Source organism: Neltuma alba, unplaced genomic scaffold, assembly GCF_004799145.2.
Source record: "Neltuma alba isolate B1F8T4 unplaced genomic scaffold, ASM479914v2 tig00002178_pilon, whole genome shotgun sequence".
Classification (NCBI taxonomy): domain Eukaryota; kingdom Viridiplantae; phylum Streptophyta; class Magnoliopsida; order Fabales; family Fabaceae; genus Neltuma; species Neltuma alba.
In genome coordinates this window covers 295,377-310,161 of record NW_021632769.1, presented here as the reverse complement: position 1 = coordinate 310,161, position 14,785 = coordinate 295,377, and the positions used below count along the sequence as shown (strand labels likewise).

At 34.2% G+C, this 14,785-nt stretch overlaps 1 protein-coding gene across 15 annotated transcripts; it reads left to right on the top strand.

Moving 5' to 3' along the window:
- Positions 1-2,914: 2,914 nt before the first annotated feature.
- LOC114719380 (protein RRNAD1) lies at positions 2,915-13,547 on the top strand. 15 transcript variants are annotated; one of them, XM_028904956.1, is made up of 15 exons: positions 2,915-3,117; positions 3,447-3,542; positions 4,681-4,764; positions 5,168-5,242; positions 5,326-5,406; positions 6,072-6,211; positions 6,576-6,812; positions 7,157-7,331; positions 7,649-7,732; positions 8,601-8,763; positions 9,041-9,246; positions 10,317-10,529; positions 10,628-10,706; positions 12,404-12,473; positions 13,126-13,547. In XM_028904956.1, exons 1-12 carry the CDS (start codon positions 2,986-2,988, stop codon positions 10,515-10,517), a joined length of 1,674 nt encoding a protein of 557 aa, XP_028760789.1. In that variant the 5' UTR covers positions 2,915-2,985; the 3' UTR covers positions 10,518-10,529; positions 10,628-10,706; positions 12,404-12,473; positions 13,126-13,547. The 15 variants fall into 15 exon arrangements, with proteins under 15 accessions (XP_028760789.1, XP_028760783.1, XP_028760759.1 ...); XM_028904950.1 differs by having other exon boundaries at positions 11,814-12,473; XM_028904926.1 differs by having other exon boundaries at positions 11,419-12,473.
- Positions 13,548-14,785: the final 1,238 nt, after the last annotated feature.

Below are 14,785 nucleotides of genomic sequence, written 5' to 3'. Positions count from 1 at the left end.
GCTTCTTCTCCACTTTGCAAATAATGACTGAGTCACAACAATTGATAATTATATCCAGTTCCTTTTCTTCGTCCCAAGCCCAAACACCTTTAAAACTTTTTCTAGACAAAAATTGATCATTCCTCTTGAATCATCCATACCAATTACTAGCTAGTTTCAATCCGTTTGAATGATTACTTCAATTTGATTTGATGTTTATCTCTCTGAATCTTTCTTGTCATTTCAATGTGGGACTTTTGTGGTTTTTTAATTTTTTGTTGCATTTTTTTAGCTGTTCAAGTACAGGATAGGGCTGGAGATAGTTGGTCGGCTTGCATGTGAATAAATTGAAGAACACAGATGGAGAAATAACAATGATCGAAAATGATACACAATATATTGAAAAGCGGAAATAGACAATAGAAAACAGATATGTTTCGAGATTGATCACAGCGCAAGTGGATGATACACACGCAGATGTATATATAGGCTACTGATTATAATTATAAAAGCTAATTGACTGATTTGAAAAATTAAAAAATAAACTAGTTATTTATAATAAATAGATATTTTTTTTTAAAATATCTTTGCTAATCAATGTTGTTTAAAACTATCATTATTAGAATGACTACTTTGGAAAAAGTACATAAACATGAAAGACAAAGTGGATTAAGGTCTTATATTTAGGATTAAAATAAAAGTTAAATAAGGTCTTATATCAAGAACCAGAAGTAGTATATGTGATAATAATTAAAAAGGGAAAATAGACAAGAGATTTTATGTTATTTATTAGTTATGAATCGACTTGACTTGTTTCTTTGCCAGTATTGCTTTGATTTAATTTTGTTGTAGTGTTTGTTTTATCGGAAACAAGTTTTTTTAAGTGGTTTTTCATTCATTAAAACAATTGCGAAAACATAGAGTTGGATTTCAGTCGAGTTACCCAAGCTCTCTCTTTATTTTCAGCGTATTTAATGTATGTTTATTTTTACGTTGAGAAGTGCTATAATGATTGTTTTGGCGGCTATCAAGCGAAAATCATTTATTAAAAAAATCATGGAGCTTATTTTTCCTATTTAAAGAGACAGATACAAACAACCTAGCGTTACAAGCTTGATCGATATTTGATCAAACTGAAATATCTACACATTCATTCAATAAAAAATGAGTCAGTTATAAATGCATCTTGGAATTTAGTTTTTACTCGAAACCAAACCAAAGTGAATCCTTCTGAAACCACATCCTATTTCATAGCAAGTTTGGCATATCAGCATACTTTTGTGTTATAAATTTTGCAAAGACAAGTGACTGTGTTTTAAAAAAAAAATACTTTTATGTAATTTGAGATAAAAAATTTTTAATCTTTATTTTATATGTTGTAAAATTATTTTTAAAATTTTGATTTAATTATTTATAAAAATAAAAAAAATCTTCTGAAATTTTCTTTTTGACTGTACTTTTCTTTTTCTTGATATTTGTGGGCGCTAGTGTCTGCGTGGTCTGCGCACATGAAAACGATCATGATAGCTATCCACACATTCATGAGACAGTTAATTAGGAAGCTGCCGTTCTACCTGCAAACCTCGACTCACGGCTTTCACACCTCGAAACATCCTCATTATGCGAATCCCCTTTGCTGACCAGTCATCTCTCATTCTTTCTATACCCTTGTTTCTTTGCCTTTTACTTTTCCCTCTTTCCCTAAAGAAAAGTAACATAAACATATTTATGTAACATGGATCATCTTATTTTTGGAATAATTTTTAACCTTATCCCACTAATTGCGCTTACAAAGGAATTTTTATTATGGATAGGTATTTTTTAAAAATAGCATATATTTATTATAAATAATTAATTATTTTTTTAAAATCTCTATAAATTAATTATCTTATCTCTATAAATATTGAAGGATATTACTCTTCCAGTTTTTAGTGCATGATTTAATTTAAGAGTTGATGTTAGCCTTATATGTAGGATGTATTTTATATATTTATTAATTTTTTAAAATTAATTTTATTGATATCTCTTAATCATAATCAAGTGGGGGAGAAAGAGAAAACTAAAAAAGATGATTATTATATTTAAAAAAAATATTATACTACCTCCTGTCCCAATTATAAGAATTACTTGACTAATATGAGGAGACTACGAAAATAACTTACGTTAGTTATTTGTAATAAATATGTGTTGTTTTTCCTAAAATATCCTTACTAACCAAATTTATTAGTTAAAACTACCATTATTAGAGGGACCACTTTGAAAAAAATACATAAATATAAGAGATAAAGTGAATTGAGGTCTTATAATTAGGATCAAAATAAAAATCAAACGAAGTTTTATATTAAAAACCAGAGATAGTATTAATTAATTAAACAAATATTTTTAATTTGCTCTCTATCGCTTGCTAAGCATGAACTTTAGGACTTGACATTCTATATTGTGTTATTTCATTGTCAAAATTTAATTTAGGGGGTTTCGGCAAAACCAAAACTTAGGTTTCAGAATTACTTTTCCGCAAAACGAGATAACCTCCTCCAAATATTTATTTCGTAATCCGTAAAAGCACTTCTGAAACCATGGTTTGGTTTCTATCTAAACACCCCTTAAATGTGAGTTGTACCAAATACCAATGATGTCCGTAAATCTAAATGATATGACTCAAATTCTTAACCTGACACAATTAGCATAACTGACCCAGACATATTATATTTTTCTATATAAAATAATATGTATAAAAATTCATACTAGGTGTATCAGCAGCAATATCATTACATGCAAAGGTAAGTGGATTTATTTTAGATTTAATAAAATATTTTGTTAAAAAAATTCAAATAGCATTAAATTTGAATCCATATCCATATCCATTGAAAATTGAAAATTTACAGAAATAAGAATCCTATTGATTCGCTCGGTCCGAAACGTAACGCGCCCAGATTTCCAGGTTCCTTTCGCGCCTCGATTGCGTGGAGACGCTGCGGGGACCTCTCTCCCGTGCGAGAGAGATCGATGGAGACGGCTGGGGAGTGCAAGTATTCGTGCCAGACTGCTAGCGATACTCTCGCATGGATCCATGCCATCATCGACTTCATCACCCCCTACACCTTATTAATTAAAGCTCACGTCGTCAATTTCTTCAAGGTCACGGGGATTACTCTTTCTTCTTGTACAAACCTCTAGCTGGATAAAATGCAGGAACTGCATTTTGTTTATGGTATTAGGCTCATATGGGAAGCAAGCTTGCTAGCTCACTGTTGGTTTTGTCTCGTTGCTTGTGAAATTTTATGATCTGGACGACCGATAGTATAATCGATGTGGAAATAATAGCTACTGATTGTACCAAAAAACACACTGGTAGTGTTAAATTCATCTCAGAGTAGGCAATAAGTACCGTTTTTATTCTCCGATTCGATAACAATGGAATGTTCGTTGTTATTTCATTCTACTTTGCGCTTACAATAATATTTCAGGATAGACTGTGGGAAAATGTTGACAAGGAATGGATTGATTGCCTGCGCAGAGAATCTGTTGAAAATCTCCTCCTGATACCTTCCGGAGTAATCCAGGTTAGTTATTGTTACCTTGTTTCTTCTCGCCTCTTAAAACAACTAAGGTTAGCTTAGTCTTTGAACACTTCATCTGAGCGGAAAAAAGTCTGTGCAATTTGATGTGAACTATCTGAGAGGAATTAATTTTCATCTATTTTTGAGTGAGAACCAAGCAACCATCATCTAAGACGCGTAGAGGAATTCCTCCATTTGCCGCTTCTCTTGTTTCATAATGGTAGGGAATGAGGTGGGAGATATATTTTCTTAACAAAGCCTGCACTTCTGGCATTGTGTGTTATCTTTTATTCGGGGCGTTTATTTTAGTCTTGAAAACCACTTAACCAGGTACAGACTGCAGATCACCCCGTTTTTAAAGCCACAGTGTTTGGTAATCGCTTAAATTTGAGGACTAGTTCTTATGCCACCACTTATTAAGTTAAAATTAATTCAAACTATTTCCTATGAAAAATTGCTTCTTATATAACAACTTTTTGGTGAAACTAATATTTTCCTTGCTTCTCTCTTCCAGTAATGATTCACTTAAGTTTATATGATATCAAACTTATGTAAAGCTGAATTTAGGACATACCAAGTGTAATTGGATTTTGTTTCACATTGATTTACTTTTGGAAAATCAGTTTTAATTGAAATGTTTTTGAACCAGTTCTATTATCTGGCAAACTTTTTGGTGCATTCAACAAGTCGTCCGCGACTCTTTGGCAGTGTCAGTGAGCCCTTGATCTTGTCCTCCAAATCTGGACTGATTTTAATGGGTCCATTACAGAGGTCTTGGGAGTAGTAAGAATTGAAAGGCTTTGTCTCACTGTGCTTGGTTTGTTGCCATCTGGTTTGTCTAATTGGGGGTGGGGGGGGGGGGAATGCTACCGATTTTAAACTGAAGTTCTTGTTCTCGCCACTTTCATGGGTTCAAAAAATATAGGTGGCTTTTACGTTATTCAGACGATCATTATATATAGTTTCTCTTCGAAAGATATATGGCAAGAAATATGAACTTTATGGTATTGATGATTTTGTATTCTTGCATCTTTTCTGTCTTCTTTTTGCTTCTTTGGAAGGATGCCTTATACTCTGCTTTTGCAACCTGCTGTTTCTTTTCATTCATGACATTTCATCTTGATAAATACCATGATCACAGGAGCACTGGCCAACTTCGTTGAAGGTTTTCATCCTAAAATTGCAGTCTATGGTGCTTCATCGAGAACGAGCAGACATACAAAGAGTATATGATCTTCACCCGGGCATTTCCCTCTCGTTTCAATATTTGTGCTACGTATTGTTGATTATGTTTCAATGAATACTATGAAATAGCTTTTCGTTAATAATTTCAACCGGTTTATTCATTGCTTAAACATACCGTTTATGTTTTCTTTGTCAAATTTTAGGTTAAATCACACAAATCTCTCCCAAGTTATTGACATTACACTAACCTTCCATCGATTTTCAAAATAGATATAGGTCTCCCATGAAACAAAATGTTGTGCTACATTTTAGTCCATTGTCATTTTTTGACTGAAAAACTCTTCATTAGATTGAATAAGAGATGATCTGCAAGTTTGCTGATTCTTTCTTCTAAGAATACTTGTAATTAACTTCTTAGTTAAGAGTCTTATGTGCTGTTACAGATATTACCTAGCATGCAGATGACTTCACTTAACAGCGTTCTTGCTCAGGGAATGAATTTGAAGAAAAAACATGAAGTAGGTTACTGATTGATGGATTTGTGTTCTTTATGATTTCAATAGAAGTTGGTGTGAAACATTGAGAACATTCACGCATGCAGGTAGAAATTCTTTCTGCTGTTGTTAGTTCAATTGCAAACAGTGTGAGAGCTCATACCATCATTGATGTTGGTGCTGGTCAGGTTTGGTTTTAGCTTTAGCTTATGTTTTTATGCATATTTCAGGAAAGTGTTTTTAGTTTCATCAAGTCAATGTTTTCTAGTATAAATCAGCCTTTATGACTAATTTGTCTTGGCCTTCATATTATAATTTCAGATTGAGAGGTTTCTAGAACCTAGAAGTACTGTATTCATGTAGCTATTTGTTCTCAAAGTTTTAGTTTTAAACTGTCCTCAAAGCTTCAAAATATTAAAGAGTCTAGTTCATGTACTTGTAGCGGGGATGGACTGCTCTGTTGAGCTACACAGTGCTGATACAGGGTCAGGAGATTCACACATGCTGGATGTGAGACATGGAGAACATTTTTAAAAGACCATATTCTTCCCACTTATTAACTTGTCATTGCAGAGTGGGTTTTCCTGTAGACTGCTTTTCCCGTAGACAAGGGGCTTAATATTTCGATTGCTTGGAAAGTGAGTCAAGGGAATATTACTTGATTAGAATCAACTATCTTCTCTGAAAGCCTAAGGTTGTAGCAAGAAATCCCATGTAATAGAAAATGAAAGTCCATGTATTAGTTCAGTACAAATTAGGTTTCAACACATTCATAGCTGTGTTCATATTTTGCATTGTTGTTGATCTTTGTCTATTAATATATTCTTCCTTTTATGTTTTATTCTCGTTTTAGGGTTATCTTGCACAAGTACTTTCCTTTCAGTACCATCATTCTGTTGTTGCAATTGATGCATGCTCACATCATGGAAGTGTTACCAATGAGCGAGCAGAACGAATTAAAAAGTACTATGCAGCTCAGATGAGAAAATCTGCGTATGTGTTCCTTTATTTTTCCTGTAATGCTCTTATACTAGGAGCATCTGGGATGCTCTTTAAAGATATACATAGCATCATCAGGAGACATTTTGTATGCGAGGAGTTCCTAGCACATGTGTCATTTAAATTGGATTTGTCATCTCGCTTTTCTTTACTGGCATGGCAGTAGTTGCATGTAATAAGTTTATATTTTCAGGAATCGGTTAGTACAATTAAGATGATATATGCATTCCTACAAAATTTATTCCAGTTTTACTATGATCATGTAGTTCTTGTTCAAAGTTATTCTTACAGAGCTTTTGCTCTTTATAATTATAATGACAATACTCTGTAATTGAATTTTTTTTTTTATTTGTTCAAGATCAGGTGTACGGGATTTGGAAGGACCAAAGACGATTACAAGTCGTGTATTGTCCACTGACATTTTGAAAAACTTGACTGAAATGTCTTTGCGTGGAGATGATGATGACCAGTTGTCTAGGGATAAAAATCATGCAGATAATGGGAAGCTCTATTGTCCCAAATATGCAAATGGAAGAGCTTCATTGGTTCTTGCTGGGCTTCATGCCTGTGGTGACCTTTCAGTCACAATGCTGAAGTGAGTGCTACAAATTGGTTTGAAGCCTCTTTTGTTTCTTTCAAATATAAATTATATTAACTGAAACAGCATAAGTTTTTTAATTTCAATTACAGCTAGAGGAAGGAGTTGAGAGAGCTTGTCTCCAAAAAGTCATTTCATTCTTGGTTAATAATTGATTATTTATGTTGATCCTTATCCTGAACATTTAGTTTTCTATAGTATTTATATTTACTATCAAACTTCATTATTTTTGTTCTCTCCATCTACTAATGATTAACAGCTTGACTTGTAGCTACCGACATTGATTCAATGGTCTCATACAGACTGCAGGATCGTAATTTTTCCTCTTGCTTCATTTTTAGGACTTTTTTAGAGTGCAAAGAGGTGAAAGCTGTGGTGAGTATTGGTTGCTGTTACAACTTACTATCTGAAGAAAGGTTTTCGGATGCTGGATCTCAGTGTGGGTATCCAATGAGTCATGCTCTGAGATCCACTGGCTCCTGGCTTGGGAAGAGAGCACGCGATCTTGCTTGCCAGGTATAAGAGCTTTTTGCTACTGACCTCTTTCTACATTATAGAAGCAGACATTGCAAAGTGCCTTGCCAAAGTGAGGGAGGAAAATAAAGATATATGGAAGCACTTTTATTTGAAATAAGTTAGGCCGGAATGACCTCAATCTCAATATACAATGCAGTGGCTGTTATATTAATCTTTTTCAAGACATTGTCTGGAATTCAGCTTCTGTGAACTTATCTATTTATTTTTCAATTTTCCAAAGATTAAAAGTCATGCTGATGAAACTTAATGAAGAATTTAGCAATGGCCATCTAATCTACATAATTGGTTTCCATCAGAGTGCAGAGAGATGGAGGAGCCTGGAAATGGATGCTGGCATTCATAACTTCGAGTTGCATACTTTTCGTGCTGCTTTTCAAGTGGTATAAAATTTTTGTTGCTCCCTTTATTTTTCTCCACCCTTTCTATGTTTTGGTACATGTTATAGAGAATAGTGTTAACCTTGTATTTTTTTTTTTCCCCTTCCCTGGTTGCATTCCCTTCTTATCTCCTTACACAGTAATGCTTCCATGTACAAAAATTATGGGAAGCTTTAATCTAAATTTTCTTGCCTGTCAATCCTAAACTTCTGATCGAATCAAGGTGAGACAAGGACAAGCTGATTCAAGTGTGCCGGAATCCATTAATATGATGTATTATAGTGGAAGATGTATACATGTTTGATAAATATACGCTGTAATGTCTATTTTCTTCCACTCATAATACCTTTCTCAATACACATAGGTGAAGACGCACGAACTGCATGGCCAGTATCCAGAATATACCCTCTTTCCCTTGACTCTTTCTTGAGGTGCATTAAGGGCGCTTCCATTTTTTTTTTTAAAGTTTTGCATTAATTTTTTGTATTGCTTTTATAAAAAAGTGTTTAATGGGTCAATGCTTTATTGTTTATTAGAAAATGAGAAAGTAAAATAATACAGATGACATTTTTTTGGCCATGGTAACATTGATGGTGCGGAGAAAGGATATTAAACACTATCTGTGCTTATAGTTTTGTCTGACATTTTGCCTACATTTTTTTAATCATGGTGCAATTTTGTTGTGTGAAATTATTGAGTGGTTATGCCATATCATCTATCAATAGCTACGAAAGATTTCTGCGTTGGTTCATTACTTGTGTTCTCCTATAAACCAGCAGATGGTGCTTCCCTCTTTAATGGTTCTTCATAAATATTTCATTTTGTTCCTACTATCTCCTCTATTCTAATTCATATCACTTTGATTCTGAAGGTTCTTTCTAAATATTATCCTGAACTTATGATGAATACTCCATCAATTGGACGTAAAGGGAAAGCTCTGCGCCGTAGACATCAGAGAAGAGCTGTTGAGCCTGAAAGGCATCTTAATGAAATTACTTCATCACTGGCTACAGAACCAGCAGGATCAGAAACTGGTACTTTGAAATCTTGTGTTTTCAAGAGGTTCCCACTTATTTTTACGTTTTGAAATCCTTTTTCTTCGCATTACGTCTAATACCAAATTTTTTTTGGAACACTGCAAAATTGAGAGGGAGGAGAGAGTGATGTTCCTAAATTAAGCTGATACCACCTCTGTGTGTCCCTTGGCATTCTATGCATATGCGTAGTTGTTGTAACTCCTACTAGTTCTGATGCTGTTATGGAGCATTTAAATCACTAATAAATGACGCCACCTTTCTAAATGTGCCGCAGATGGGATTTTGGGCCCTGCATTGGAAATACAGGCCTTGCCATGTCAAGCTAGTTTTAATGAAAGAGCTCGATGTGAACAGACCAAATTTGATGACGGATATTCACTTTTCAAGAACTTCTGTGAATCTGGATTAGAACATCTTGGGATTAGACCTTCACATAATATAGACTTTCAAGAGATATGGAAGGAAGCAGAGCCATTTGCTGTATGTAAATTTATGCTGAATATCTTCTAATAAGCCATACTGTTGTCATCATTATGCACCTGGGGTTTTGTTTCTAGTTTGTGCAGGATCTTATTTTCTTCTTAATGTTAATTTGATTGTACTTTGCTTGTTATAGTTTTTTTAGCTGCAAGTGTCAAATTTGTTAATTTTATTCGTGGTAGGATCTAAATTGAAGCCTCATGATATTCTGTAGCCATAAAAATAGAGTTTCCGGGTTGGAAATCCCTTTATCATTTGACAAGAAGCAAGCTTTTTTTTTTTTTGGGCAAAATTGTCAAGTTTGATGATGTATTTTATTCATTTTTCATTTTGTAATATTGGTGTTCAAAAGGTTGCTTAAGCTCTGAGGGAAATTTCTTTGAGAAAATAAGGAGAGATTTCATATTCAATATGGTGGGACTGTTAGGATTTGTCAGCACAGATGGGAAGATTTGAACTTAAAGACTCAGGTCCTGTAATAAATTATTGCTCAAGATGCAGATATGGGGGGTTTGGATGTAAAATTAACGGGCAAAGCCAAATTATGGGATTGTGGTGGTGGTATTACCCCTATAGTCCAATGTAGATTTGTGATGGCCATGTTGTTACCATTTCAAAAACTACTGGGAATTGTTGGAAGAAGTCTGTGTTGCATGTGTTCTTCAAAGAAAACAGTTATGAATGTACTGGTGTCCAAATTATTTGATAAAGTTTTTCAAACTCCATGACGTGCTCTAATTTTCTTGGGAGAATATTTGGAATCCTTTTCTGGGAGCTCTTTCTTTGTACATCTTTATACCTGTGTTCTTGCACTTGACACATTGGATTATGGTAAATTGTAGGGTTATGGTACTTAGATGGTCTAGAATCTGAAGTGTAATTCTTATATTTTATGTAACACATGGTTGTGCTGGTTCTATGTTTATGTGAAATTCAATGCAACTTGTTGGACTATAATCGAGAAAATTCCTTTGCTGGAGCTATTGTTTTTGAAGCTCAATGTAATTTAACCCGTATTCTAGGCAAAGTGAAAATGATCCGGTACTAATTGGTTTAGCAATTATGCACAGGATCTCGTAGGACCTTATTGGACTCTCAGAGCTGCTTTGGGGCCTCTTTTGGAAACCCTAATTCTTCTCGATAGACTATTGTTTCTCCAAGAGCAAGGCAGTGTTTTGGAAACCTACTTAGTACCCATTTTTGATCCAAGCTTGTCACCTCGGAATATGGCCATAATTGCAAAAAAGATTGGCATGGATTTGGAATCCTAGTGTTACTAAAAGGTAATGTCGATTTCTCTCTTTGCCATTTACTTTTCTTTTTTAATCACGGTTTCTCCCATTACTTCTATTTAGCTTGTTTTCCCATCGGTTTTCTTCAGCAGGATCTGCATGAGTTTTTTCACAAAATTTGGATGGCGATTCATCTGCCTTGAAGCATAACTGACGCAACATCAGGAGGTTTTGAGATTAGCATTTACTTTCAGAGTAGAAGTTCTCCTCTCCATATGACTCTCTTTTTGTTGATTTCACTTATTGACATGTAGGCTTATCAATTCCATTGGACCAAAGAATATTCTGGTATTGCCCGCAAAAAGAAAGGGATTCCAAGCATAGTTAAATTGTAATGCATATCACAGCCCGAAAAGCAAATTTCTAAATTGGGAAACATAAACTGTGTCAAACAAAAAAGAGCTTGAAATATAACGCGACATGTATATCTAAGTGTATTAAATCTAACCCAAGGATCAAGAGAGAGAATTATATGTCATGGATAAGCTCATTGAAAAGGCACTGTTCGGCACGTAAACCTTACCACACTCGAAATTGCACCTGGTCAGAACCCTTTGCATGCAGCCCACTCTGAAACTGTCAATCACTGGTTCTGTTACCAAACAACAAACACATGTACTCTATTGAGTAGGAAATACTACTCGGTTATGGACTTGAAGTACCCCTACTTCCTTGGTTTTCATAATTTTAAAGAAAAAATTAATGAAAGGTAGTTTTGACATGCCTGTTGCAACTTGAAATGATTGTTTGGTTTAACTCTTTTATCCACTATACTGTGTAGTTTCAATCGAAGTTACTCTATCAAGATGGTAAAAGATAAACAAAGCGTGGTTAAACGATGCTACATCTCATGAACTTCAATTTTATTTCTCAATTTCAGATCGGAAATTGTCTCCTCAGGATTTTTGAATATTCCCTTGAAAATTTAAGAGAGCCAAAAAGCCGGAGAGAATTAGTGGAAATGGAATAAATCCATGACCATTTGGACAGAAATAGGTAGCGCAAGGATTTTTCCCTGAATAAATGAAGTGTTGATCAGAACAAATTAATATCTTGTTTGAGCTGCGGCTATCTGTGTCCTCTTCCTAATTTGTTTCGGTCTTCTTGCCATTATCACTTGTAACTGGTTTTTTTTTTTTTCTGGATTCTACCTGACACTGGATGAAGTTAATATTTGAATACTCTAAACCTAGGTGTTCTTTCAGAAAACATATTGCAATAATGGAAGAACCTCTGGTCCGTTGTTCATTAGTAGGAATAGTTTTTCCATGGCAGGAATCAGGACTGTACTATAACAATGTGTGGTTCCAATCCCATGAATCATAATTCTGGGTGTTTGTCATTGCCTCATGGGTTCCAGTTGTGCAGGTGAGGGACAAATTAATGTTCGTTTTGGAAGAATCTGTTTTGACTTTTGACACATGGCTCTATTTGTTCAAATTGGAGCCATTTAATTATTTCTAAATATTGTGGTTTTTTTATTCTTCTTTCCACTCTTAATAAGTGATTTCGGAGATTGAGCTATTATGCATGACTTTGTGTTCATTCTTTTATATTTAGAGATGATGATATTGAGTCCTATGAAGGAGTTGAATTCTCTAGCTGATTGAATGGAAATGTTTATTTCAGAAGTGGTGGGCCTATTGGTGTTTTTGTCATGTATTGATGTGATTAAGAGTTGTATGACTTTATTCCTGAGTTCATAATGCTTCTATAATAACGACCTAACACGAGCACTCTGTATACTTTAAATGTGTTGCCTTATGCCGGCGAGTATATTCCTTCTGAATCTTATCTTTTATACTGATACAGAAGGAGATATTTGAGTAAATTGATCCATACTTGGCTTTTGTAACTGCATATAGGTGGCGGATGAAGGATGCAGTGAGATGCCAGTGAGGTTGTAATGACGTAGTCATTTAAACTTTCCCTTAGGTATTTAATCAACCTGTTTTCTTAGTTCTTATCATGATTCTGGGAGACAGTCAAATCTGTTCGCATTTCATTTGTAAAGTTTTGATCAGTTCTGGATATACTGGTGCTTCAATTATGCAATTGAATTAGGAAAATCTAGTTCGATTACGCATTTTGGTTTATTGATTCTATAACGTCTCTATCAGAAGAGGCACTTCCAGAGGAGGCGAGACTTCTCTTTTGTCAAGACTCAATAGTGGTTGTACTGTTTGAAAGGTAATTGAAGATTAGGAAGCTGTGTTTTGGCTTTGCACTGAGTTTAAAGTTTAAACGTCTCAATATGGATGGGAAAAACCTGTGTTGTCGTTTCAAGCGTGGGGGGCTTAGTTACAAATGGCAGTCTCACAAGGCCTTCTACGTGTCCCTGGTTGAAAGAAGTTTGTCATTTTTGACTTTACTGAATATGCTTTCTTTCTTCCATTATATGGTGTTATTAGCAAAGCAAAATGCCATGAGAGGTAGCCGTCAACAAAAAGAGGAATGGCTGGTTGATTTTATTTGATACACACATCTCATCTAGGACTACTTCACACTTTAGTGGTTTCAGATAGGCACAAAATCACTCTCGAGTTAGTCAAAAGTTCGATTATCCAACCATCTTTGATTGTTACAGGGACAATGGATGCAGAGAGGACACTTATTAGTGCCCTCATAGACTTTTCAAAGTAAAGGAGGGAAAGAATAAATGTTTTTCGAGTGGAAAAATTTGCACATCCAGGGCCATGTTCCTATCATTCCCAAGGTAACTGGCCACCATCCTTCTCCATAGATGGATTTCATGTCGTAACCTTTAATGATTATTATTCTTGGTTGGCTATACAAGTACTGCATTGACTGACTCTAGATTACCTTGAAATTAAATTATCACAGGACTTAAGCTTGTCGCTTACTTATGCCTCCGCCGCATTCTAAAATCTGTTCCTAAGATTTTTTTTTTTTCCTTCTGGTGGCTGAGAGATTTTAGTGTTATTTATTTATTTTTTTTACCTGAGTTTCATTTTGAGTTGAAATAGTATATCGATGAATTAATCAAAAGTTCCATTACTCTTGTCTTGCTAACTAAGAAATTAGGTCGCATTAACTTTGTTCCTTTTGAAAAGGAAAAAGGAAAACGGAAAGCCAAATAGTAGCATGGTGCTCTACATCGTAAACTTTATTGAAATTACTCATATCTCTGCAATTAAAGGTGTTTCATTTGGTATTCTTGATAGAAAATGAATCATTTTTTCAATCATCGTTACTTTTTTTTTTAAACTAAGATAAATATGCATTTTTTATTCGCAGATTTTTTTTATTCTGCATATCAAATTAGATTTCGATTTAAGCTTCTGATAAATTCCTGTTGAGGACAAATTATTTTTTGGACCCACTCTCGCACATCTGTGGCACTTTTGTTCCCACTTTCCAGTTTTAGTTTGACCACAGATTCCACATCTTGTGGGAGTTACATTGAATCAAAGAGTCGTGTGGGAACAAGAGTTTGATCCAATCTGCCCATCAGTGTCACTCGGTCAGGTTCATAGTTTCTTTCTACATGCTTGGATTTTGTTTCTAGCATAGTCGTTTCTGCCTTAACTGTGATTTCGGGAAATCTGATTTCTGCTATAATTTGAGTTAAATATGATTTTGTTATAAATGGTATCTAATCTTATTAACTAAAAATTATAAATGCTATTTACAAATGAGAACTGGGCACTAAATAAATAATACAAAAGATTTCACTGCATATATTATTTTTAGTGAAAAATATGACAGTAAAATTTTATCTGAACTTGAAAGCTCTGCTTATCATGTAGTCCTATTATGCTAGTTACGATTTTATTTTGACGTAATTTGTCAATCTAGTCCGTTTTCCTGTAGTACAGGAAATTCGATTTTATAGCCTTTGAGAAAGTTTTATTTATAAGAAAATAAATTAAAAATATTTATATTTGAAAAAATATGATAACGAATTTATGACTCTTTATGTACTTTCTCTGTATTAAAATATAGGATGCTTCCACTACCTCACGAGAATCAAAAGAGATGTAGTTGACTAATTAACTCTGAGAAATGAAACATTTTTCCAATTTTACTAATTTTCAAGAACTTCCTCTGGCCTTCAAGTTTTTTTCTTAATAAATTGTAATAGCGGTAGTATTTGAAAAAAGAATCATAATAACCCATCATGTAATTTATACCAAGGACCAAGAATGATGGAGTACTATCTCTCATGTAATAGGATAGTTGTATCATAATTATTACTATCTCTGTTTTTTAATATAAGATTTAAT